The 26,640-nt window shown below is 38.4% G+C and overlaps 2 protein-coding genes across 3 annotated transcripts; one reads left to right on the forward strand and one right to left on the reverse strand.

The window, feature by feature from the left end:
• Positions 1 to 12,126: 12,126 nt before the first annotated feature.
• Positions 12,127 to 15,058, reverse strand: LOC111886626 (uncharacterized). Of its 2 annotated transcripts, none has more exons than XM_023882887.3 (4): positions 14,901 to 15,058; positions 14,678 to 14,767; positions 13,483 to 13,722; positions 12,127 to 12,311 (listed from the first exon to the last, which is right to left on the reverse strand). In XM_023882887.3, the coding sequence occupies exons 2-4, from the start codon at positions 14,696 to 14,698 to the stop codon at positions 12,300 to 12,302; spliced, it is 273 nt and encodes a 90-aa protein (XP_023738655.1). In that variant the 5' UTR covers positions 14,699 to 14,767; positions 14,901 to 15,058; the 3' UTR covers positions 12,127 to 12,299. The 2 variants fall into 2 exon arrangements, with proteins under 2 accessions (XP_023738655.1, XP_023738654.1); XM_023882886.3 differs by having other exon boundaries at positions 12,127 to 12,462; positions 14,901 to 15,057.
• Positions 15,059 to 19,464: 4,406 nt separating this feature from the next.
• On the forward strand, positions 19,465 to 23,376 carry LOC111886628 (ABC transporter F family member 5). The gene is made up of 9 exons (XM_023882888.3): positions 19,465 to 20,414; positions 20,564 to 20,905; positions 21,017 to 21,157; positions 21,254 to 21,433; positions 21,917 to 22,072; positions 22,304 to 22,405; positions 22,643 to 22,771; positions 22,868 to 22,972; positions 23,097 to 23,376. The coding sequence occupies exons 1-9, from the start codon at positions 19,548 to 19,550 to the stop codon at positions 23,190 to 23,192; spliced, it is 2,118 nt and encodes a 705-aa protein (XP_023738656.1). The 5' UTR covers positions 19,465 to 19,547; the 3' UTR covers positions 23,193 to 23,376.
• Positions 23,377 to 26,640: the final 3,264 nt, after the last annotated feature.

Raw genomic sequence — 26,640 nt, forward strand, 5'->3', positions numbered from 1 at the left:
TTGAGACGAGACCGGGAAACTTGTAGTAGTAGCAATCCCTCGAGATATATATGTATTCCTAGTGTTTGTTATTATGTGTTTTCAGAATGGTGGTTTTACGCCCTAGACCAACAGTCGGTAGTTCAGGTGCCGGTGAGGGATCGGGATCAGGCTTGGGGCCCGAGCATTTGGATGAGCAGACTAGGGAGTTCCTCTCCTCATAGGTTACTCGCATCATACTCGAGTAGACTCCTGTGATCTTCGGTTTGATCAAGGAGGGTATTTTGGAGCTGATGGACGAAAGGTTGAGCACATTCTGTGCTAAGGTGGCAGCCATGATGGGTCGCAAACCCTCACTTTCAGGGAGTTCAAAGCATGTGGAGCTCCTGACTACCATAGGGTGCAGGATTCCATTGCGAGTACCAGGTGGTTGGTGGACGTCGCCAATGCATTCCGCACCAGCATATGTCCCGAGGGGGACAAGGTCAGACTAGCATCTTGTCTCCTGAAGGACAGGGCATGATATTGGTGGGAGGAGATCGGACATGTCATGGGAGATGACGCAGCTCTCGATGTGATGACCTGGACCAATTTTACTACCAGGTTCAGAGCCAAGTTTGCACCGGTTATCGAGGTACAGCAGTTAGCGAGGGAGTTTCAGGATCTTACTCAGACTACTAAGACTGTGGCGGAGATTACCGCCAAGTTCAGGGAGAGGGCTCTTCTCGTTCCTCAGTATGCGGGTGACGAGGAGATGAAGAAGGCCCATTATCATGAGATGTTGAGGATTGATATCAGACAGTTTGTGAGTCAGTCCAGCTATAAAATGCTGGATGACATGATTGCAAGGGCTCAGGAGAGAGAGATAGATTTGGAGATGGAGAAGAAGAGGACGCCAGAGGCGACATCTGGCACAGGGAGTTCGGGAAAAAAGCCTAAGGTATCAGATCACGGATCTATAGGACAGCAGAGCCACAGTCGGTGTGGCAAGTGTGGGAGATTGCACGATGGGGCGTGCAAGGCAAGGATCTCCGGCTGCTACAAGTGCGGTCGGACCGGGCATATGAGAAGGGATTGTACAGCCACTACCACCACCACCACAACAGCTGATCTGATTTGTTTCCATTGCAATCAGAGGGGACATAAAAAGTCCCAGTGCCCGAGTTTAGCAGCAGCAGGAAAGGTGGTAGCACCTACCCCTACTACTTTGAGGATTACAGAAGGCCCTTAGGGTCGGGCTGAGGCGCCAGTGGCGAAGAGCAAAGCTTTCCAGATGACAGCGGAGGAAGCGTGGGCGACTCCTGATGTGGTGACGGGTATGCATTTTCCTCTTATCTCTATATTTAGTATTGATTATTTCTCATGGTTATGAGTTTGTATATAGGGTCGTTCTTAGTGAACGGCATTTCAGCCACAATATTGTTTGATTCGGGGGCCACCCGATCGTTTGTCTCGCTTGTGCTTAGCAAGCGGTTTAGCAGAGCTCCAGGGGAGCTGGACTGTCCACTTGAGGTTGAGGTAGCTGATGAGAGGACCGTCAAGGTCGCGAGGGTACATAAGGGGTGTTCGTTGTGGTTATTTGATGAGCAGTTTTCAGTAGACATGGTTCCTGTTCCCCTGTGAGGGAATAAGGTCATAGTGGGTATGGATTGGCTGAGACCCAATGGGGTAGTGATTGATTGTGAGCTGCAATTAGTGAGGGTCCGCACTCCTAATGGGGGAGAGTTAGTGATTCAGGGCAAGAGGCCACAGCACAGACCGATTCTTTGTTCGACAGTGAGAGCGGGGCGCTACTTTCAGCATGGTTGCGCAGGGTACGTCGCCTATGTTTTAGATGCCCAGGAGAAGGGCAAGGAAATAGTTGACGATGTACTGGCAGTACGAGAGTACCCGGATGTATTTCCATAGGATTTTCCTGGGATACCTCCTGAGAGACAGGTTGAGTTCAGGATTGACCTGGTTCCTGGTGTGGCTCTAATAGCCAAGGCACCATACCGATTGGCTCCTCCCGAGATGCAGGAGTTGTCTAGGCTGCTGCAGGAGCTGCTAGAAAAGGGTTTTATCAGACTGAGCAGTTCACCATGGGGATCCCCGATCCTGTTTGTGAAGAAGAAGGACAAGTCACACCGTATGTGTATAGATTACCGGGAGTTGTACAAGGTGACGATGAAGAACCGTTACCCACTTCCGAGGATAAATGATTTGTTTGATCAGCTTCAGGGAGCGTCTTGGTTCTCCAAGATAGATTTGCGCTCCGGTTATCATCAGATGCGGGTCAGGGGGAGGATGTACAGAAGACCGCTTTTAGGACCCGCTATGGTCATTATGAGTTCGTGGTGATGCCATTTGGGCTCACCAACGCACTAGCCGCGTTCATGGATCTCATGAACCGCGTATGCAGATCGATGTTAGATCGGTCTGTGATAGTGTTCATCGACGACATCTTGGTCTATTCCAAGACTCGGGAGTAGCACAGGGAGCACCTGAGGGAGGTGCTAGAGACACTGAGGAGGGAGAAACTTTTCGCGAAGTTCTCCAAATGTGAGTTCTGGTTGCACGAGGTGCAGTTCCTTGGACATCTCGTCAACCAAAAGGGTATACTAGTAGATCCAGACAAGATAGAGGATGTGATGCAGTGGGAGGTCCCGAGGTCTCCATCTGAGAATCAGAGCTTCCTAGGTTTGGCAGGGTACTATAGGAGATTCATCCAGGATTTCTCCAAGATAGCAGTTCCGCTCACTCGACTGACCCGGAAGTCGGTGACTTTCCGCTGGGGGCCTGAGCAGCAGGCAACATTTGAGACACTCAGACAGAGATTGTGTGAGGCACCGATTCTTACCCTGCTAGAGGGAGTGGATGACTTTGTAGTCTACTGTGATGCTTCGATCACAGGTATGGGAGCAGTGTTGATGCAGCGAGGTCATGTGATAACTTATGCCTCTAGACAGTTGAAGCCTCATGAGGCTAACTATCCAACGCACGACTTAGAACTGGGGGCTGTGGTGTTCGCCCTCAAGATGTGGAGAAATTACCTTTATGAGGTCCGTCGTACCATTTACACAGATCACAAGAGTATGAGGTACCTCATGGATCAGCCGAATCTAAACATGAGGCAGCGTCGGTGGTTAGATGTGGTTAAGGACTATGATTGTGAGATCCTTTATCATCCGGGCAAGGCCAACGTAGTGGCCGATGCCCTGGCCGCAAGGTGGTGACGGCCCCGATCAGAGATATATGTCTGAGGATGACAGTGATTACTTCATTGTTGGAGCAGATTAGAGAGGCAAAGGTTGAGGGCCTAAAAGAGGAAAGACAAAAGTGTGAGAGGATCGTGGGCCGAGTAGCTTTTTTTTTATTATGACAGTCGAGGATTGTTGACCCTACATAGGAGGGTTTGGGTGCCGTACTGGGGAGGAGTACGGCAGGTGTTGATGGATGAGGCCCACAAGTCTCGGTTCTCCATCCACCTAAGGGCGACGAAGATGTACAGAGATCTTCGACCTGATTATTGGTGGCCATGCATGAAGCGGGACGTAGCTTGGTATGTGAAGAGGTGCCTGACCTGCAGGAAGGTCAAGGTAGAGCACCAGAGACCCCATGGAAAGATGCAGCCATTAGACATTCCCGTGTGGAAATGGGAGGACATCACCATGGATTTGATCACTAAGCTTCCCAGGACTGCACGTGGAGTTGATTCGATTTGGGTCAGAGTGGATCGGTTGACCAAGAGCGCACATTTCGTACCGATCCAGAGAGCATATCGGCCGAGAAGTTAGCCGATATTTATGTGCGAGAGGTTGTGGCACGTCATGGAGTGCCTGTTTTGGTAGTATCAGATCGAGACGTCTGGTTCACTTCCAGGTTTTGGAAGCGGTTCCATGACGAGATGGGGACTCGTCTCCTTTTCAGCACCGCTTTCCACCCTCAGACGGACGGGCAGAGTGAGAGGACAATTCAGACTCTCGAGGACATGCTTCGGGCATGTGTCCTAGATTTTGGTGGCATTTGGGATATGTACCTTCCATTAGCGGACTTTTCGTATAACAACAGTTACCACTCCAGTATAGACCGGCCTCCCTTTGAGATGATCTAAGGGAAGGAGTGTAGGACTTCAATCTGTTGGGGCGAGGTCGGTCAGAGAGTCACGGGGAGCACTAAGGTGGTACTTAAAACCACAGAGTTGATACATCAGATTCGTAGCCGGCTCTAGACTACTCAGAGTCGGCAGAAGAGTTACGCAGATAGGAGGCGTTCTGACTTGGAGTTTTAGGTAGGCGATATGGTCCTCCTGAAAGTGTCACCATGGAAGGGTGTCATCAGGTTCCGGAAGAGGGGAAAGTTGGGCCCCAGGTTCATTAGACCCTTTAGGGTTTTGGCCCGGGTAGGCCGCGTTGGTTATCGGTTAGATCTTCCAGCAGAGCTTAGCCAGATCCACAACACTTTACATGTGTCTCAGTTGCGGAAGAGTTTGGTGGATAAGTCAGCAGTTGTACTGTTGGGGGATATTCAGGTTGAAAGCAGCCTGAATTACATCTAGAGACCCATTGCGATCTTGGATCGGAAGACGAAGACCTTGAGGAACAAGGTAGTTCAGTTAGTGAAGGTGCAGTGGCAGCATAGTTCAGTTAGTGAAGGTGCAGTGGCAGCACTAGAAAGGTTCGGAGTGAACTTGGGAGACCGAGGAGGAAATGAGGGAGCATTACCCAAAGTTATTTTCAGATTCAGTAGCAGCAGACTTCGAGGATGAAGTCTAAGATAAGTGGGGGAGAGTTGTAATGCCCCGTTCCTGATACGCATTTTAAACATTATTTTCTTCTTAATTTGTAAAAGCTACTCGACGATTCAGTGGCCCTAACTCGTCGAGTAGCAGCGGGTCAGCACGTGAAGTTGGCATGGCAACTCGACGAGTCCATATTTCGGACTCGACGAGTCCGTCAGTCTGGATGAAGCCCTAATTTTCAGGGTGTGTACCCTATTTAAACGTCATTATAGCCCCAAACCAGCCTCCTTTACCTCTCAGAGACTTATTCCCGAAACCCTAGCCTCCTTGAAGTGTGTGAGAGTGCTCTTTGCCTTTGTGAAGGGATTTTGGTGCATTATTAAGCAAGAGGAAGAAGGAGAAGGTAGAAGAACACAAGGAAGAAGAAGTAGATCCAGATTATACTCCTCTTTGGCCATCCTTTCTAGTAATAAAGCTTTTATCTTGACTATTGTGCTACTAGATCTAGTTTGTCCCCAAATCGATGGTTTTGAGCTCAAAAACCCCAAATCTCTAGTGATGAAGCTTTATAATCGATCCATATCTCAGATCTAGCCTCTCTTGAGCTCCAGGAGCTCAAGAATACCACCTTTTGGCAACCATGGCTTTGTTCTAGTCAAGTAACCCCCATTATAGCCATGTTTGAGTGTTATTGCTTCATTGACTCTTAGATACACGTAAAGTTAGCAACTTTACATGTTCAGATAGTCCTAGAAATCCAGATCTATGAATTGGATGCACTAAAGTTGAATAGAATCGACTGAATAAAAACTGCATGCAAAGGACTCGGCGAGTCGTTCTTCTGACTCGGCGAGTCAGGTCGCGGGTCTTAGATTCTCGGTTCAGTAGTAGCGAGTCTATTTAGTGAGCAGAGTAAGGAGTCGGTGAGTTAAGTCATGGATCTGAGTGTAGAGGGACTCGGCGAGTCTACGCCCTAACTCGGCGAGTCGAAGGCAATCTCCTTACCCGTAAGAACAGACTCGATGAGTTGTTCATACAACTCGGCGAGTCACATACTGGACGTGTTCTTATGTTGAAGGTGAACTTGACAATTTGATCATACAACTCGGCGAGACGGATGCAAGTTGGCACGGTATCAATAAGGAAGGGGAACTCGTCGAGTTGTGGCTAAACTCGACGAGTATAGTCAGGTAAGGAAATAGAAGGAAAATAGAAGGAAAATAGGGACTCGACGAGTTGACGGCCCAACTCGGCGAGTCGGGTCAACGTGTTGTTGAGTTTTACCAGAGGGTAAAATAGTCATTTTATCCTGAGATTAGTTATCAGTGTTTGATTAAGTGTCTTTAGGGAATTGTAGCCGGGGAATTACCGGAGTAGCAGTCAGATAGTTCCCGATCAGCATTTTAGCAGTCAACACTACGAGGTGAGTTTCCTTCCAGTAGGAACGGGTCTACGGCCACAATGCCGACCCGTTTAGTTAGCAGTAGTTCCAGAATACAGTCCAATGCAGTAGTTCAGTATGCTTGATGTCTTTGTGATACATGCATGATATGTGTTATGTGTTCCGGACTATGGTTCGATACAATATGTAGTATATATGGTTATGTTATATGCTTTGATTATGTTATGCTATGATCATTCAGTTCCGGACTTCGGTCCGATGCAGTTTCCGGACTTCGATCCGATACAGTGGGCAACGCCCTAGTTAGTTCCGAACTTCGGTCCGATGTAGTTTCCGGACTTCGGTCCGATGCAGTGGGCAAGGCCCTAGTTAGTTCTGGACTACAGTTCGATGTATTTTTCGGACTTCGGTCTGATGCAGTGGGCAAGGCCCTAGTTAGTTCTGGACTTCGGTCCGATGCATTTTCTGGACTTCAGTCCGATGCAGTGGGCGAGGCCCTAGTTAGTTCCGGACTTCGGTCCGATGCAGTTTCGGACTCCGGTCCGATACAGTGGGCAGGGCCCAGTATGTGCTTATATGTTATTTTATGGTATGTGGTAGTTTGGGGGAGCTCACTAAGCTTCGTGCTTACAGTTTTAGTTTTGGTTTCAGGTACTTCAGCTAGCAAAGGGAAGGGCTCGGGATGATGGCATGGCACACACCACAGTTTAACCTGGGAGTTCGACTCTGATATTTGATGTGATCTTGACACTAGTTTTGATTTGATAAATTTATTATGACATTATGAGATACATGATTCATGGTTTTCATCTTGTGATATTTGATATTATGGTGTAGTAATGTTTTCAAACAAAAAATTTTGGGTTGTATTCTTGGGATGTTACACTCCGTCTAACGTTACCGCAGCATATCGGAGTTCTACACTTCCTCCCATATAACATCTCGAAGGGAGGATGGTCAATGCTCACGTGGTAGCTATTATTGTAAGAAAAATCTGCCAAGGGAAGATAGGTATCCTAACTACCTCGAAGTCTAATACGCATGCCCGCAGCATGTCCTCCAAGGTTTGGATGGTCCTCTCACTCTGACACCGTATGGGGTGAAAATTTGTGCTAAAATGCAGACGAGTACCCAACTCGTCATGAAATTTCTTCTTGAATCTAGAAGTAAACCGTACATATCGCTCATAAATCACAGAAACTGGCACTCCGTGTCGAGCTACTACCTCTCTGATGTAGAGTTAGCGTTGAGGGCGAAAACAACCGCCCCAACTCCAACCGTCATGCAGTGCTGGTATCAGTGGTTTCAGACCAAGATGTTCGCTTTACTTCCAGATTTTGGAAACGGTTCCATGATGAGATGGGTACTCGTCTCCACTTCAGTACAACTTTCCACCCACGGACCAATGGGCAGAGTGAGCGGACGATTCATACTCTTGAGGATATGATGTGTGCGTGCGTATTAGATTTTGGTGGGAGTTGGGATATGTATCTTCCGTTAGCGGAATTTTCGTATAACAACAGTTATCATGCTAGCATTGATCGACCTCCTTTTCAGATGCTCTACGAGAATGTTGTGATATGTTGGAGATGGTTGAGTTGGGATTGTACGTGAGATTCGTGTCGATTTCTTCTCTGATATCATAGTGCAAAAGATAGAGATGACCATTAGTCGACGTCCGGGAGGAGTTCCTGGGACGAAGCTCCGACGATCAAGTTAGTATGGGATCTGAGAGAGATTATAGTAGGTTACAGTATAGAGAGAATTTTGTCTCCTTCTCCGTGAGGAAGAAGGATCATTTTATACCTGTCTGAGAAGCAAATTCCTCAACTGATTCTGTTGAGGCCTCCCTCGTGAGGTGCGACGTGGCGGACCCATATTGGAGGGTCCTCCGTCACATTTTTTGCCTCATTCCCTCATTAGCTAGAAGGAGATCTTTTAATTGTTATAAAGATCATGGCTATCGTCTAATGGGCAAGTGAGACTCTCTGATTGGTCCTACGTTTGCCGAGATATAACTTCCTGGAGAAGGGATTAAGGCGCGACTCTACACCTTAACCACTGTATCAGTGATATTCGCTTTGGCGAAGGCCCAGACTTGGCTTTAGACTGGGTTCTGACCAGGCCAAGCCCGACATTAGTTTGAATTCTTCTTTTTTTACGTTCTTCCTGAGGGATACATTAACAGGGAGGAAATGTAGGACCCCGATTTGTTGGGGAGAGATCGGTCAACAGTTCATGGGGAGTACCGAGGTGGTACTCAAGACTACTAAGATGATTCAGCAGGTTCAGAGCAGACTCCAGATAGCTTAGAGTCGGCAGAAGAGCTATGATGACAAGTGCGGTCAGATTTGGAGTTCTAGGTGAGAGATATGGTTCTCCTGGAGGTGTCACCTTGGAAAGGTGTCATCCAGTTTAGGAAGCGGGGCAAGGTGGGCCCCAGGTACATCTGTCCGTTCAGGGTTTTGGATCGGGTGGGCCGATTCGCATATCGTTTGGATCTTCCAACTGAGCTCACCCAGGTTCATAACACTTTCCATGTCTCTTAGCTACGAAAGTGTTTGATGGATGATTCTGCAGTTGTACACTTGGAGGATATTCAGGTGGATGGCCGCCTGAACTATGTCGAGAGGCCGGTGGCAACATTAGATCAGAAGACGAAAACATTGAGGAACCAGGTGGTGGCGCTTGTAAAGGTACAGTGGCAGCACCGCAAGGGGTCGGAATGGACTTGGGAGCTCGAGGAGGAAATGAGGGAGCATTATCCAGGATTGTTCGAGGAGGTGGTCTTCGAGGACGAAGTCTGAGACAAGTGGGGGAGAATTGTAACGCCTAGTTCCTAGTATATATTTCAACTCCTAATTTGTTCAATTTTATAGAGCTACTCGACGAGTTGGTAGCCCCGACTCGTCGTGTAAAAATATTTGGACCGTGTGTTTTTAAGTGGCCAACTCGGCGAGTTGGGATGCCTCAACTCGACAAGTTGCCTGGAAGAAATAAAACCCTAATCTCGGGGTTTTTCACCCTATTTAAACAACTTAAGCTCCATAAGTTGGCCTCATTTCCAGCCTTCATTGTCCTAAACCCTAACCTCGAAACCCTAAAGCATCTTTGAGAGATTGTGAGCCATTCTTGAGTGTGTTATGTGTGTTTGAAGCTATTGGAAGAAAGAAGAAGCTTGAAGATACAAGAAGGAGCTGCTAGATCCATAATTTTTGCTTCATTTTCGACATCTTTCTGGTAAAAAGTCTCAACCTTGCTTTGTTGTTGCTTAGATCTCCATATTAGTGTTCTTTTGCTTGTTTTTGTCCAAGTGAAGTGGTCTTTGGGAGTTGGACGTCCCATATAGACAACCCTTTTTCGATCCATGGTCTTCAGGAGCTTTCATGGCATAAAGGTGCCAACTTTATGGCCCTAAGAGCTCCATGCATCTTCTAATCCCTTGTTTGGCCTCTTAAGCTTCATTTGGCCATTCATGTGAGTAAAGTTGAAGACTTTACGTGGCCTTTTAGCCTTTAAGGTCCAGATCTGTGTTCATAAGCTCTATCATGAAGATATGATGGCCTTTGGATTAAGTCATAAGCCTTTTTGGATTAGGGTTTGAACTTAATGCCTTTGGGGTGGTTCTACATGGGTAAGGTTGGAAACTTTACCCTTCTAGACGTAATATCAGTCTAGATCTGGAATATAAGGCCTCGATTTGAAGAATAGTGCCTTAATGCATTAAGTGTGTTGGCAGACTGATGAACTCGATGAGTTGGTTTAGGATTATCCCGATTCTGTGGAAAAAGGAGGAACTCGACGAGTTAAAAGGGAAACTTGACGAGTTGATTCGAAATATCATGATTTTGTGATTCATGGAAACTCGGCGAGTTGAAGGATAACTCAACGAGTTTAGTCAACTCGGAGCGTTGACTTTGACTTTGACTTTGACCAAGTTTGACCTTAAGAGATTTTGTAATGTTGATTAGTATCTAAGGGATTGTTTCTGTTTATGGATTGAGTAGAGCTGTTTCCGGGGCTGAGGATTTATCCAGTTATCTTTCAGCATTCGAGGTGAGTTTCCTTACCGGGTTTAGTGAGTCGAAGGCACCAAGGTCGGCCCATGTTTACAATATGTTGTTAGTATGCTAGTTGTCTCCGTGACTCTTGCATTTGTTGTGTTTATATGTTTTTCCGGGTCAAGGCCCGATGTTGGGTGGGGGCCGATGGATATTTGTATGCTATGTATATTTGTGATTATTGCATGTGTATGTTTTTATTTGATATATGTTATTGTATGTTGGGTGGGGCCCGTTTTACCAAGCTCAGCTCAATGCCGGACGGCGTCCGAAGCCGAGCGGAGCCCGATGACGGGCGGGGCCCACTATTTGTTTATTGTATGATTGGTATGTGATATTTTGGGGGAACTCACTAAGCTTCGTGCTTACAATTTCAGTTTATGTTTCAGGTACTTTTGGTTCCAGAGGGACGAGCTCGGGATGATTGCATTGCACACACCATTGAGATTTTGTTATGATGGTATACTTTGATTTCTGAAAATTGTTACACTGGTTTAATTTGAATGTTTGGATAATATAGAAAATTTACTATTTTATCTTATATTAAAACGAAAATTTTTGGGACCATATTTTCGGATGTTACACAATTTCCATAATTATCCTAAAAAATATATTTATATATTTATTTATTTTTAAACATTTGTCCTTTTATGTAAAGCTTTAAGCTACTTTTAACAAACACTCATATAACAAATAAAAGCTACAACTTCCGGCTACCAGCTACCTGCTATGTGCTACGTGTTACCAGCTGCCAACTACCTGCTACCCACTTCCAGCTAACAGTTACTTTTGTCAAACAATGTTTTCACTTGTGAATATTAGATGATATATTCACTTATGAATAGTACACAATATATTCACATGTGAATATTACAAAGTATATTGTTCATGTGAATATTGAAAGTGTATTTACAAATGAATATAATTTATATATGTTATTCATATATGAATAACATACAAACATACATATTTGTTTTGTGTTTCCTTAATCATATATTTATTCAGGTGTGAAGATATATTCATATGTGAATATTACTATATGTAAATTTAGTTTATGCATTTCATCAAATAGTTGGAATGCATACAAGTTAACTTCTATAAATGTGGTAAAAAAAACTTAGTTTGACTAGTTAAACCTTACAAATTAGTAGATTAGTGTAAGATTTTATCAAATTTTACTTGATGATTGATGTTGAATAACTGATATGAAATGGATATGTTGATGATTATCGATGATGAATATCTAATGACATTGGAGTGTAATTAATTGAAGATGTTGAAGATATAATAATATTAAAATAGAGTTTGAATGTTCGATTGAAATCACCAAAATCACATTTATGTTGTTGACTATTGAATGATGTTGATGAAAGTGTGATTGGTTAACATTGGATGGTGTTTCATTGAGGGTTGATTGGAAAAAATCTAGATGATTGGTGAAAATTGAAGAAATCTGATGATCATTTAGGAGGAATGGAATGTGATATTTACACTAAATAATTTGATCAATCCACACGAGGTATAACATCTTTGCAGCTATCATATAAATTAGTAAAACATACATTTCAAGTGGATAAATCAATTTATTAAATGGAAACATCAATTTTTACTGTAATCTAATTTAAATTAACAATTACTTATTTGTCCTTTTGTTTTAATTAAAACCTCATTTTTCACTTTGTTCTATTTATTAAACAGTAAAGCCGAAGTCAACCCAACTTGATTCGTTACCAACCGAACCCCAACCATTGGGCTTTGTTGTTTTACAAGCAAGTCCCATTTTTATGAATTTATCGTTATTCCCTTCCACCTACTTAATGTTACATTCTTTTCCCAATCCACGATCCACATAATACTTTTAACAATTAGTTCGACACTTTCAGCTTTGGTCATTAGAATCTTCTTCTAAGAGCAATAAATCTTTGTTTATAAGTCTTCTTTGTAAGAGGCACAAAAAACATAAATTTCATACAAAATCAAGTCACCATTTGTTTTGTGAAAGTGTTGTAATGAATCCTTCTGATCGACATTTTACAGCCTAAATCAGTCAAACCGAAATTACACATTTCTAGTTACTTGTGCCACTTATGCACGCATCCCCACCATGATCACAAATTCATAAATCGCATTCGTTTCATTAACAAGTTGACTGAAAAACAAAGCAAAAAGAATGAACAAACAACAAAGCAGCTAAACGCTTCTTCCACTACAAAAGCAGAAAAAAAAGGTTTTTTTTTTCAGGTCATGTTCGATCAAGCTTTTACACAGCAATTGAAGTAGCTAAAAATGCTTCTCCTCACCTAAACCCACAAATACAATTCATTAATTCAAAACTAGTCGATTAAATAATATTTCAACACCAATTTACTAAAAGGGTTAATTTCATAAACACAGGTAAATTTTTTTTTTTCACAAAACATCATCCTTTAGAAAAATAAATACTATTAAAAAGTTAATTAACAGAACTTTTGCTCACAAAATACCCGTATTTAATGGTTTTTAATGGTATTTTGTGATGAACGCAAATAGTTTGTTACACATCTATAGTTTTCTATTTAAAATAATACAAATAACTTTAACCCAATTATAAGATTAACCATAACTAAAAGATAAATTAAATATCCTCCTACATTTTAGTCCTACTATTCTCCTACCCATATTAAATGTGGCATTAAATGTGACACATGTCAACATTTGATTGGGTAGAAAGATAAGTAGGAATAAAATGTAGGAGCATAATTAATTTCTCAAAAAAAAAAATCAATACGTTACTTCTACTTTGCAATAATAATGAAAAGGCAATAGAAAAATAAATGCTTGATTTGATCATTGGGGAGAGAAAAATCTTTTCATCAATGATTAGGGTTAAACAGGGAATAAAAAGTATGCACTTGCATATTTGCATTAAAAAAATTAAAAAAAAACATTCCATGCCAACTATGTATTATAATTATAATGTGAGAACATGGTTGCACATGCCCTCAGCATATTCCTTGTTACCTAGGGTACTAAGTCACACCCAAAACAAGAATATAATCTCTTTGTATATGGAAAAGACATAAATACCCTTTCTACAAATTTATGCAATAACTTCATTCTTTTACCAATTTATGCAACTAACACAAATTATACAACCAGTATTTTGTATAAAAAACTACTTTGTTGTATACCAAACCAAGCTTATATTTGTAGCATTTAATTGAATAATTTCATGCAGTTACTAAAATTCTCCAAAAAAAGAACTCAAATATGTAGTAACTCATTTAGAAAGGATTATTATGATATTGGAGAACAGATAATGAAAGAGAAGGTGTGCTTACAGTTGGAGAGTGGTGATCCTCATCATAACTATGGTGGGGAGCACTGTTATTTGCTGTATTAAGTTTTGCAGTGTTGGAGGAAACAAATTCTTCTTCATTACCAATACTAGCCCTTGATATATCTCTCTTGTTTTGTTTCCTCATCTCTCTTATCTTTGAGAAATCCATTGAGTAGTCTGGGAGAGGTCCCTTTTGGTCCCAATCCCCAAATTGTGGGACCGACATCCATGGTGCATTTTTCTACACCATTTTTAAACAATATTTTTTATGTGTTGGATGCAAGAAATAGCATCCTACTTTCATTGCTTTGTTTATTGTGAAGATGTGAAAGGGCATTTATGTCTTTTTCACAGACAAGAGATGGAGAGTGAACCATGTCCCAACTTTTTAGGAGGGACAAGATTTGCTCTCATTGACAGGTGGGGGCACGAAAACCTTGTAGGGGTAAGCTCATAAAGATCAATAGAGAATCAATATATTGCACAAAAAAAAATTAACTTGAAACTTTGTCAAAAAATATAAATGACTGCAATTTTAATGGACAAATGGAGTTATCTTTTTCCAAATTATGAATCTTTTAAAGAGTGTCATGTATAACAAAAGAAAAAAGTTAGCAAAATTTGCATCTTATGTTGTGGAAATTGTATATTGTACAGTTGTGATCCAAATAAAATTTTGTTAGTGGATGTCATGATCATATCTTTCCTTAAGTCAAAGATGAATATCATTATGATTTGATTGTTCAAAGTTCAAATAGAATCTATGTTCCTAAACAGTCTAAAGTTGCCACCCCCAATTATGGATAACGAAACGCGAATCATAACAAGCGTGGTAGCCAGTATGCTCAAAACAGCCCCCATCCCTGCCCTACTAAGGCCTAAAATTTTTGACCTAATTATCGTTTTACGATGGAATTTTACCAGTCATATCAAATGCAAACGCCTCGAAACCTAAATTTCACATCCTTACTCTTGAACAGAGATAGGAGCTACTTGTTCAGCTAAACAAACGAAATTGAAAGATCAAACCCTATCGATGTTCAAACAACATCATTTTCTCAACTTTCTACAAACGAAACAAAGAAGAATTACAGAAAAATCAACTTAAATTGAGCTATCTACCGCTATATTCTCATATAGAAGTAACAAGAAGCCAGGGAGAACGTGAACAGTGATAGAGAAAGAGATAAACATACCTCGCCCTTGCGATTTTCCATGTCAATCAGATCTTATCAAACGTACACCAAACAGAACGATCTAAACTCACTTGTTGATTATGCTAAGAACTACAAGAAAACAATCCACAAGGTGTCTCAAGCACAAACACACAAATTCAGCAAATAATAAAGATTGGTAGATATCATTGTGTTCTGTGTGAGAGAGAAAGGAGAAGATGGAGAGAGAGAAAGATGAACTTACAGCAAGACGACAGCTTCAATAAAGCGAAATGAACAGAGTTGTGTGTGTAGCTTTACAACAATCAATTCAGAATACCTTCGTTAGTCAGTTTATCGTTGTGTTATTTATAGTTGATTCATTGAGACTTTGGACACGTTAGAGATGTTTAATTACGATGGTTGCCATTGGTGCCTCACGCGCTTCGAACACTGAGCCAATCGAGGTTTCACTGGCTTCCCGTGATCTGCTTTCCTGGGTCTCCGATGCCCACTTTCTCGAACCACGTTTCCATGCTGCACCCTTCTTAAAATGTGCAAGTCAATGATGGCGTGTACTCTTATAATATGTCTGGAAGATCTTTCATTAGATAACTATTACATTTCATTGTTATTACATTTCATTGATACAGTGGTTTTTTAAATGTTTTGTAAGGGTAAACGGTATCATACCGTTTTCACCAATGGCCAGCTAGATTTTTTACCAATTTTGCAACTTTTAAAATTGGGAAGGATGTGGGCTTTTTTTTCACCGCCGGTAAAACCCACAAAAAACTCACACATATTTAAATTTTGCCATCGGTGAACTTCCATCTCCGACACATTACTGTGGGTAAAACAAAAGGAAGGTGGTGGTGTTCACCAGCGGTAAAAAATGTCACAGAGATGTATGACACCGTTCAACCTAATGGGTATGAATAGCCTAACTTTTTTCTTAGGTTTTGTAAAGATAAAGTGACCTAATGAGTTTTCTTATAACAACGGAAATTTTACAAAATCCAACAAAAAAGCTAGCAAGGTACACTAGAAGTTCAAGCACTAATTGGACAAGAACATCAAGAATTCCAATTAAGGTTTGATAACCCAAAACAGAGTCTTTCTATTGCACTCCCACCCCAAAAGCAATCAAGAAAGATATTACCAAGCAAAGTTGAAACTCTAAGGTTGCGTTTAGTTGCAGAAAAATAAGTCGTTATTCGGAAAAAAAAATTCAAGAAAAATGAGAATTTTGAAAACGCGTTTAGTTCGTCTATTTTTCTAAATTTTTCACGGAAAATGAAAATTTTCCGTTTTCTGAAGTTACAAAGAAATTGAAAATTTTTGGAAAACTGATAATCATTGTTTTTTTCCTCATTTTTCCAAAATTTTTGAAAAACTAATAATCATTGTTTTTTCCTCTAATTCCAAAATTTTTTCAAAAATATAATCATTGTTCTTTCCTCATTTTTCTAAAATTTTCACAGAAAATGAAAATTTTCCGTTTTCTAAAGTTACAAAGAAATTGAAATTTTTTGGAAAACTGATAATCATTGTTTTTTCCTCATTTTTCCAAAATTTTTAGAAAACTGATAATCATTGTTTTTTCCTCTAATTCCAAAATTTTTCCAAAAATATAAATACACACTCACCCACACCCCATCCACCTTTACATACCCTCACCTTAACACCCCCAACCCACCATACCCCTACCTACCTACACCCATCCACTCCCAAGCCCACCACCACCCACCCACCCACACATACACACACACCCACACCCACAAACATAAACACCCCTACAAACACACACACACACACACTTCCCCACCCCTACCCCCACAAACACACACACAACCTACACTTACCCCCACCCTCACAAACACACACACACATACCCACCCACCCCCACAAAAACATACACACCCCCCCACCCCCACACACACCCACAAACATAGACACACATTCCCACCCAACACCACTATCATAATCATCGATCTATCATCACCATCACTACCCCATCACCACCACCACCGCCGCCGTCGCCACCGCCATCACCATCACTACCACAATTTCCGCCATCACCACCGCCTATCATCACCACTACAGTCGTCGACCCGCTACCGTCGTCGCCCCACCCCCACCCTACCACTACTTTTGTTTTCTGAAAATAAAAACCGATAGAAAAATACACATCTAAACACGTTTTCTCATTTTCTAAAACTGTAAATGAAAAATGAATAAGTTTTAACTAAACGCGTTTTTTAAATTTTCCAATGAAAATGAAAACGGGAAAAGAAAACTGAAAAGGAAAAACGAAAAAACAGAAAATGAAAACTGTTTTTTCGTAACTAAATGCAACCTAAGGGTACGTTTGGTTGTAGAAAATTGTTTCCATTTTCTAAGAAAATGTTTTAAGAAAATAGAGTTGAGTTTTCATTTTCAGTTTTCAATGAAAATTTTAGAAAACATGTTTGGTTGGAAGCGGTGAAGTTCTCATTTTCAATTTTAGAACTTTGGAAAACTGTAAAACTCGCTTTTTCTAATTTACATACAATTTGGAAAACTAAAAATTTTCAATTCTTAGAAAACTTTGGAACTAAACGAACCAAACACGTATTCCAAATTTACATTTTTCTTGGAAAATTTTCCTGAAAAACTGGAAAATTTTCTACAACCGAACACATCCTAAGGGTTGCACCTTTAAAAGGAGAGGATGAGAGGGTGGATAAAGAAATTAGGTATGTCTTAGACTTGTCTCCCAAGGGGTTTCTTTGCCTTATATAGTGCACAAAACCTAGAGATTAACTTTTTCTTCAAGTTTGTTTAATTACGGTATCAATACCACCATTAAAACTATTAGGGTTATGCATGGGTTTTGGGCCCAAACCGAAAATGATAGGTTTCCGATTTTCAGAACCCAATATGATCATTTCTGGTCAGTTCGGTTTCTTAGGTTCTGGAGTTGATTTTGACGGTTTTTCGGTTTCTTGGGTTCAACCCATATCATCATAGGTTTGTTTAAGTTTTTTCCAATTTTTAAAGTGTTTCCATTCTAGAAATCTCTACATTGTAAATACAACATCCAACTTTTGTTACGATAAGATTATGTTTCCCAAAGATTTTGAAGTTAAAAACAAGACATTTGATTCAAGGTCAAAATTCAACGCATGTTTACTAACTTTACAACTCATGTATGTCAAATGTACAATAAAAGTAGCATTAAACATTTTTTACTTTATTATTATATTCTCGGAGGATTATGAAGTTAAAAACAAGACAAGTGATTTTAAATGTTAAAATTATCATCTGAAATAGCTATATTCATAACTATATGATTGAAACAGCTGAGATTAATTTAACATCAAATCAACAGCCAGGTGCCTCAAAATTTGAAGAATTGATCGTAACAGATTCAGTTTAGAAAATACCTTAAATGGAGGTAATGGAAGAATGGAGAAGAGACACATGTGATAACTACAAGAGGGTCGGTTTGTCCGTTTTATATGTAGGTTGGTTTCTCGGTTTGGATGGGTCGGTTCCTGGGAAAAAGCCGAAACCGAGACTGATTTTTCGGTTTTTAAAATTTTAAACATAACTGCCGGTTTTAGTTTTTCGGTTTCAGTTTCATTGGTTTTGGTCGGTATCCTGGTTTCTTGGTTCGGGTTTGTTCACCCCTACAAACTATGAACATTTATTGTATAAATGGTCATTCTCCTTTAAATTTTTGCTAATTCATTATTTACTAATGAATAACAAGTTAGTATCTTTATTATTTATTCTTACACTTTAGATTAAGCTATGTGTGTAACCTAATAGGCACATGCATTTATTAACCATCAATAGATGATTGTATTGGTGGACATTTGTGTGTAGTTTTTGATTCCTTGTAATCATCTGAGAGTTTGAGTGTGATTTTAGTGAGATATATTTTTTTGTATTTATATGATGAAAACCAACTATTTCATAGTGAACGAAATGTTGATGTTGAGAATATGTTGAGTTCTTGAGTTCATACTTTGTTACAAAACAGAAGAAAGATAATTGTTGCTTCTGAGAAGACGTCGTTTGGATTTTCCATATGAATATCGATTGTTAAATAGTTACAATGCCTTGGAAGTCGCACGTATGCTAGGTCTACGTCTCGCTCCCTCCCTCTCCCTCTTTTGGATACGTGCTAATTAGAGTATTGGGCTATGGAAAAACTAGTCCAATATGCTTAAAATCAATGGGCTCATAGTATATAACCAATAAAACAAGTATATATGAAGGCCCTTTGGCATTTGGGAGTCCAAGGCGGTCACCTAGCTTGCGCCCATTGGCCGGGTCCAACTCTTTGGTGGTTTGACAAAATTGCAGAAAAGGAGGGAGAAGGATGGAACGAATAGGGAGAAAGCTGAAGGTGAATGTAGGGAAGAAAGAAAAAAACGACTTCTTTTTTTAGGGTTGAAAAATTGATTCATGCATGTTTACATTTGCAAGGTTAGAAATGCATGTTTTATGTGGAAGGATAAGATGACACACAAACAATCTACGATAAAAAATGTCTATCCGTTTGCACACATAAAAAAATTAAAAAACGTCTAAAAAACAAACACTATCTATACCTACAAATTCATAGAAACTATAGGGACCATTTCTATAATTTAGTATCCAAATTCCAAAATCACTACGTACAAAACCTTCTCGCCTATCTCCATCCCAATAAAAATGGATGGCCAATATTGGGACAACATCTATTATCTTGATTCCAATTTCCCCTTTGTGGTTCAGAAATTAACAAAAAATACCCAACGAATACCAGTCACAAATAATAATCTTGGACTAGTTCATATTCATTCTACCCCAAGAGTTCCAACATAGAGTTCTTCCACTCTCTTCTGCCGGCAAGAGTCACGGAAGCTCTGCAACAACAATGGAGTTGACAACTAAACTTCACGGTATCGATCTTCGTTCCACCTTCCTAACCGGCACAGCCCTTTCTGACCTTCGTAAACCCTGTTTCCGGCCGCGTATTCGCCCAATTTCGACGCCCATAAACAGTTGTTCCAGTAAACCCACAAAAATATCCCAAAAACATCATCCAATTAGGTTATCCGCCGTTGCTGTAGATACCGAAACCAGTGCTATTACTAGTGTAGATGAAGACGATATAGAGAGTCTGTTTTCAAAAGACTCGGAAACGGTAAATTATAGACGAGGGAACAAACAATCGGGAAGTGGCGCGTCGAGTATATCTTCTGGTGTTAGGTTAGAGAACATAAGTAAAAGCTATAAGGGTGTTACAGTGTTGAAAGATGTGAGTTGGGAGGTGAAAAAAGGGGAGAAAGTAGGGTTAGTGGGTGTTAATGGCGCTGGGAAAACTACCCAGTTGAGGATTATCTCCGGTATGGAAGAACCCGATTCAGGTAACGTTGTGAAGGCTAAACCCAATATGAGGATATCGTTTTTGAGCCAGGAATTTGAGGTTTCAATGACGAGGACAGTGAGGGAGGAGTTTTTGAATGCGTTTAAGGAGGAAATGGACATTTCAAATAGGTTAGAGAAGGTTCAAAAGGCTATCGAAGGTTCTGTTGATGATTTGGAGTTAATGGGGAGGCTTTTGGATGAATTTGATCTTCTTCAGAGGAGAGCACAGGCTGTGAATTTGGATATGGTCGATGTAAAAATTAACAAATTGATGCCTGAACTTGGGTTTTCATTGGAGGATTCAGATCGGCTTGTTGCATCTTATAGCAGTGGTTGGCAGATGAGAATGTCACTTGGGAAAATATTGCTTCAGGTATGATTCATAAATCAGTTTCAATAAGTTTTGGTTTGTAATGTTAAATTAACGAATTATACTGCTTTTGTAAATCAGTTTCAGTTAATTTTTGTTTCTTGATGAGGAAATTAACACACAGATTCAATCGATCTTGTTTTTTTTTGCAGGATCCTGATCTATTACTACTGGATGAACCTACAAATCATCTTGATTTGGACACAATTGAGTGGCTTGAAGGTTATCTTAACAAGCAAGATGTTCCAATGGTGATCATATCTCATGACAGAGCTTTTCTTGATCAATTATGCACAAAAATAGTGGAGACTGACATGGGAGTTTCAAGAACATTTATTGGAAATTACTCTGATTATATAATTAGTAAAGCATCATGGATTGAATCTCAGTTTACAGCTTGGGAAAAACAACAGAAGGAAATCGAGCATACAAGAGGCTTAATTAGTAGGCTAAGTGCTGGAGCAAATTCAGGGCGTGCATCTACTGCTGAAAAGGTATTTGTATTTCCTTCAAGAAGGTTGAGGGTTTTTTTCGGAAGAAAAGACAAAGTTGAGGGTTTTTTCCAAACAAGGTCTTTTTCTCAATTTTTCTAATTCTTTTTTCAGAAACTAGAGAAGCTTCAGGAGGAAGAACAAGTTGATAAGCCATTCATCAGAAAACAAATGAAGATCAGATTTCCAGAACGTGGAAGAAGTGGAAGATCTGTTGTGACAATAAAGAATCTAGAATTTAGCTATGAAGACAAGGTAATTCCATAATTAATTTATAATAAAGTTGAATTTTTTATTTTGTTTGTTATGTTTAAATATGTAAGGATATGGTCTGGTTTTGTGGTTATACAGGTTCTTTTTAAAAGAGCTAACATATCAATCGAAAGGGGTGAGAAAATTGCAATAATTGGGCCAAATGGTTGTGGAAAGAGTACTCTACTTAAGTTAATTATGGGCTTACAAAAGCCCAATAGTGGTGAAGTAATTCTTGGTGAACACAACGTGCTTCCAAACTACTTTGAGCAAAATCAGGTGATGCATTTTCTTTTTTTTAGTTTCATAATTTCCTCATATTACAAATGTTTATAAAGTATTTGGGTAAAGAGTAGTACTCTACTTAACTTATTTGGGAAAGCCTTGTTTTTAAATTTTATATTAAGTCGTTCTTTCTGCATGAAGCGAAAAAGAAACATCCATTTATACATTGTTATTATTATTATATAGCTTATTGGATTAAAGGGGTTGTTTCTTTTTTTACTTAATGGGCTTAATGGGTTAAGAACTTAATCTTGATTTATTCTATAGACAGAATGACTTGATGGGTTAAGCCAAAAAAAAAAACTGACTTAAATCAATCTCTAAACTCCTCTCATGTTTAATTGATGAATACCGTTATAGTTAATTTGTTTATTGGAATGCAAGGGTAAAATGGTCATTTCAATGTAGAAAAGAAAACAATCCCTTATTCTAGTTTCTAGTAGTAGTAATTAATTTGTTGATCATTCTACTTTTCAGGCTGAGGCTCTTGATTTAGGAAAAAGCGTGCTTGATACAGTAGCAGAAGCTGCAGAAGACTGGAAAATTGATGATATAAAGGGACTCCTTGGACGTTGTAATTTCAAGGCTGATATGCTAGATAGGAAAGTCTCTCTGTTAAGTGGTGGTGAAAAGGTAAATATTTGTCTTTCCAAAACAAAAAAGGGCAATTTGGTCTTTTTCCTCATTCATTGATATAGTATTAGTTTTCTTTCCCAATATTTTGTCTGCTTTCATTTCTAAAGCAAAAAGGAAAATAAGTAAGTGGTGGTGGTGGTCAATGGTTTACTAGTTTTTAAATGTCTAAAATACCCTTTCAAGGCTGATGGGCAAATAAGTAATTTCATAAACATGGTTATGTTTCAGGCGCGACTTGCATTTTGTAAGTTCATGGTGAAGCCTTCCACACTACTTGTGCTAGATGAGCCTACTAATCACTTGGATATACCTTCCAAAGAAATGCTTGAGGTTTTTTCTCCATTCACATCTTATATTTATATTACTTTTTTTTTTTCTAATGTTTATTTAGCATTTTGTGTTTTGAAAATATAAAATTGAAAAAAGGTACCAAGAAATGTGGACAAATTTCAAATAAGTTAAAGGATTTAAAAGTCAAGCACTGTTTTTTAGCATATGCTTATTCTGCAGAAACTATTTATACTTGTGGAATAATTTGTAAACTCTTATCTTATTTTTGTTTATTAGGAAGCGATATCCGAGTATGAGGGAACTGTGATTACCGTATCTCATGATCGATACTTTATAAAACAAATAGTGAATAGAGTTCTTGAAGTCAAAAATGGAGATCTACAAGACTATATGGGTGATTATGATGTAAGTGCTTTTCTGTTTTTTTTTCTTCCCCTTTTATTTAATAAAGAAAAATAATGTATAACTTGTTGGTATGTGATTATTTGACATAATAAACAGTATTATCTTGAGAAGAACATTGAGGCAAGAGAAAAGGCACTAGAAAGAGAAGCTGAGATAGAGGACAAGTCCCCTAAAGCAAAAGCCAAATCCAAGATGACAAAGGTGAAATAAAATTCATAACAAAAAATCTTGATCATGTTACAAGTTTACAAATAATTAAACTGTATTTCTTTCTTGACCAAGTAAACATTTTAAGGTTTTTGATTTTGTTTTGAAATTTATAAAGGCGGAAAGAGAAGTTCGCAAGAAGCAAAAGATGCAATCGGTTCAACAGGCGAAACAGAAATCAAAGGGAACGAAGAATGCAAAAAGATGGAACTAAAGAAAAGCTAAAAAATTGATTATTGATTTGTACATATAGTTTATAATATCTATAATATAGGAGGAATAGATTATTGATCTTAATCTAGTTCTGAATTCAGAAAACAGAAGACAATGAATATCTCGCGAAATTTTATGAGCCGATGGTGTTCTGTTTATGAATGAAACTTATGTTCATACTTTTAGCCTCGTCTTTACTTTACTACACTGTTGTTCATGGTGATTCTTTCTAGAAATACGTGTTGACAAAGAAAACTAGGATTAGAGTTGTAAACATAGTTATAATAAGTGTTTATATTTAAATCCAACATTTTAAATAGATCGATGCAATCTACCAACACTTTGATGAGACAACATAAAAAAATACTATGCAGAGATGCTTGTTTTATAGCATCATTATCCCATCATTTATTTTTGTCATTAGTACTTATATTAGGGGTGACAATTTATGATACGACATGACAAAACTACACGACACGAAACGAAATTAGGACGAAACTAAAATTTGAATTCGTGTTCGTGTTACTTGTAAAAAACACGATGTCGTGTCGTGTCGTGTTTGTGTTCAAAATTCGACACGAAATTGACACGATTTAGTAGTTCCTTATCGTGTTTTTTGTGTTTGTCGTGTTATATTTGATAAAGTATTCACTGAATAAACTAGTTTTTAGTATATGATATATTTTTCGTGTCGTGTTGTGTTTGTCGTTTTTTAATGGGAAAATGACTTGTAAGGGTAACAAAGTATTAGACTTGTACAAAAAATATCATTGAATTTTTTTTTTGTACACATATCACCAATAAACTATAGTTTTTATACATATATGACCATTAAACTTCACATTTGTTCAAAAAATACCATTATGTTACCGGTAATAGTAGGTCACCAGCCACGTAACATGCCACGTGGCATGCCATGTGGCTACTGACGGATTTTATTGTATATTATGTATACATTATACCATTAAACTATTTTTTGTACACATTATACCATTAAACTTTTTTTTTTGTGTACATTTTACCATTAAACTTTTTGTACACATTTTACCATTAATCTTATATAATTTATTCAAAAAATATCATTTCAAAAAATACATATTTTTACATAAAATAGGTTTTCCATCACCTATTGTGACTCCCTCATTTTATAAGGTTTGGGGGAAACGGTTTGTTTTTTACAATGATACTAAGGACTTTCTTTTACAACTATATTGTCAATTTATGTTGGTCATACATCAATTGAAACCAACAAGGTTTGAACTTGAGACTTTTATCTGGAGCGGCGAAGAAATACTCAATTGTTCATTATTTTAGCTAATGTCTAGTAAACATATTCTTATAAGTCATTTTCTTAGGAAACTACGTTTGAGGCACACTTATAAACTCATGAAACATTTTGTACATGTTACCTTATTATAATTACCCATCTTCTTGATTATGGTTGATGATTAAAAAAGTGCATTGAAATTATGTCGTTTACCGATAGGAAAATGACTTATAATGATAAGTTTACTAAAATTTAGAAAATCAGTAAAATCCACATCAGGTGATGGGAAACCTACTTTTATGTAATGATATGTATTTTTTGAAATGATATTTTTTTCAATAAATTATATAACATTAATGGTAAAATGTGTACAAAAAAAGTTTAATGGTAAAATGTGTACAAAAAAAAGTTTAATGGTATAATGTATACAAAAAATAGTTTAATGGTATAATGTGTACATAATATACAATAAAACCCACGTCAGCAGCCACATGACATGCCACGTGGCATGTTACGTGGCTGGTGACCTACTATTACCGGTAACATAATGATATTTTTTGAACAAAGGTGAAGTTTAAAGGTCATATGTGTACAAAAATTATAGTTGATTGGTGATATGTGTACAAAAACTATAGTTGATTGGTGATATGTGTACAAAAAAAAGTTCAATGATATTTTTTGTACAAGTCTAATACTTTGTTACCCTTATAAGTCATTTTCCCTTTTTTAATTCATTCGTTTTCGTGTTAGTTAAAAAAAACACATCGTGTCATGTCGTTTTCGTGTTACATAAAACTTTGTCGTGTCGTGTCGTATAACACGAAATGATAGCACGATTTGCCACCCCTAACTGATATGGACCATGGTCAATGGTAAGGCGATTAAGGAGATCAAATTTGGTCCTCGTTGATCCTAAATATTGCATGCAATTAAGAACACACAATTACTTTGAAAGTGAATCTTATTGATTAAAATAATTTCTGAATAACACATAGAATAACTAATACACACCTCAAAATAAGCTAACTCTCTAAAATCTCTATTGACTTTCTACAGAAGTATGTCAATAGTAATAGTAATATGACATAAGTACTCCCAAAGACGATTAAAATTACATAAATACTAATCTAAAACAAGTAACAGAGTCCATATAAACATGGATACTTCAGTGCCAATCATGTGCAAGTATTATCAATATCTTCGTATTTGAACATTCAACAAACTCTATATTTAGTAGATGAAGTCTTCATACGTTTTATGAAATATATACGAAAGGATAATTCTGTAGGACTAAGTTATATAAATCTTAGGCAACTCAAACTGCCAAACCAGCTCGAGTTATCTAAGTTAGCCATACTAATCAATTTATACTAACAATTAATGTCACATCAAACTGCTAGGTTTGAGTTTGACCCTATAATCCTTACCCATAGGAACTTGAAGATTTTATAGTCTACAACAAGTCTTTAAATGTGGTACTGATTTGTGTGTTAATACGGTGAGAGAAAATAATTGCTTATGCTTGGAAAAAATTAAAGGAGTATGAGAAAAATATTCTCCATGTGACTTAAATTTGGTTATACCATTGATATGTGGCGATGTTTATGTTATACAACGATTAAAAGAGTAACAACATATATTTGGTCAAAAATGAACTAAATATTAGAAAACCATTCTATTATAATAATTAAAATATAATGGAAAATATGTTAAGCCTCAAAGTGAAGAGTTTTGTAAAGCTAAAAACGATATTTTTTGTAAAATAATTTTAAACGGCAACGGAAGCAATTTTAAAATAACTAGTTTATTTTAAGACTATTTTAACAAAACCACCAAGGATTCAATTACACAATATTAGAAAGATTATGACAACCATAGGATGTTAAGAATATAACCTTTGAAGACTTTAACCCTATTTGGTTTTGGGGAATCGATGGAGATGACAAAAACACAAGAAATAGTTTCTCTATCATGTATCTACCAACATGTATATGCCACCAAGAATGTTAATTCTCATATCGTATGAAGTACTTATTAAACCTTTAAGTATGTACCATAATTAAGTACTAAAGGATAAGCACTTCTAAGCACCATATCTTCAACTGGCTTCAAAAGAGAGTAAGAGATGGTGAGAGGAAGAACCTACAGTTCTTAAGAGAAAAAGGAAGGATCAACCTTCAAA

Source organism: Lactuca sativa, chromosome 4 (assembly GCF_002870075.4).
Source record: "Lactuca sativa cultivar Salinas chromosome 4, Lsat_Salinas_v11, whole genome shotgun sequence".
NCBI lineage: Eukaryota > Viridiplantae > Streptophyta > Magnoliopsida > Asterales > Asteraceae > Lactuca > Lactuca sativa.

Bases quoted from the DNA above. Each gene is read 5' to 3' on its own strand.
- LOC111886626 (XM_023882886.3), bottom strand. From the start codon at position 14,698: ATGGAAAATCGCAAGGGCGAG. The intron at 13,723-14,677 runs GTATGTTTATCT...AAAATGGTGTAG, and splicing joins TGGAAAATCGCAAGGGCGAG to AAAAATGCACCATGGATGTC. The intron at 12,463-13,482 runs GTAAGCACACCT...TTGTGGGTTTAG, and splicing joins AGGATCACCACTCTCCAACT to GTGAGGAGAAGCATTTTTAG.
- LOC111886628 (XM_023882888.3), top strand. From the start codon at position 19,548: ATGGAGTTGACAACTAAACTTCACGGTATCGATCTTCGTTCCACCTTC. The intron at 20,906-21,016 runs GTATTTGTATTT...TTCTTTTTTCAG, and splicing joins GTGCATCTACTGCTGAAAAG to AAACTAGAGAAGCTTCAGGA. The intron at 22,772-22,867 runs GTAAGTGCTTTT...CATAATAAACAG, and splicing joins ACTATATGGGTGATTATGAT to TATTATCTTGAGAAGAACAT.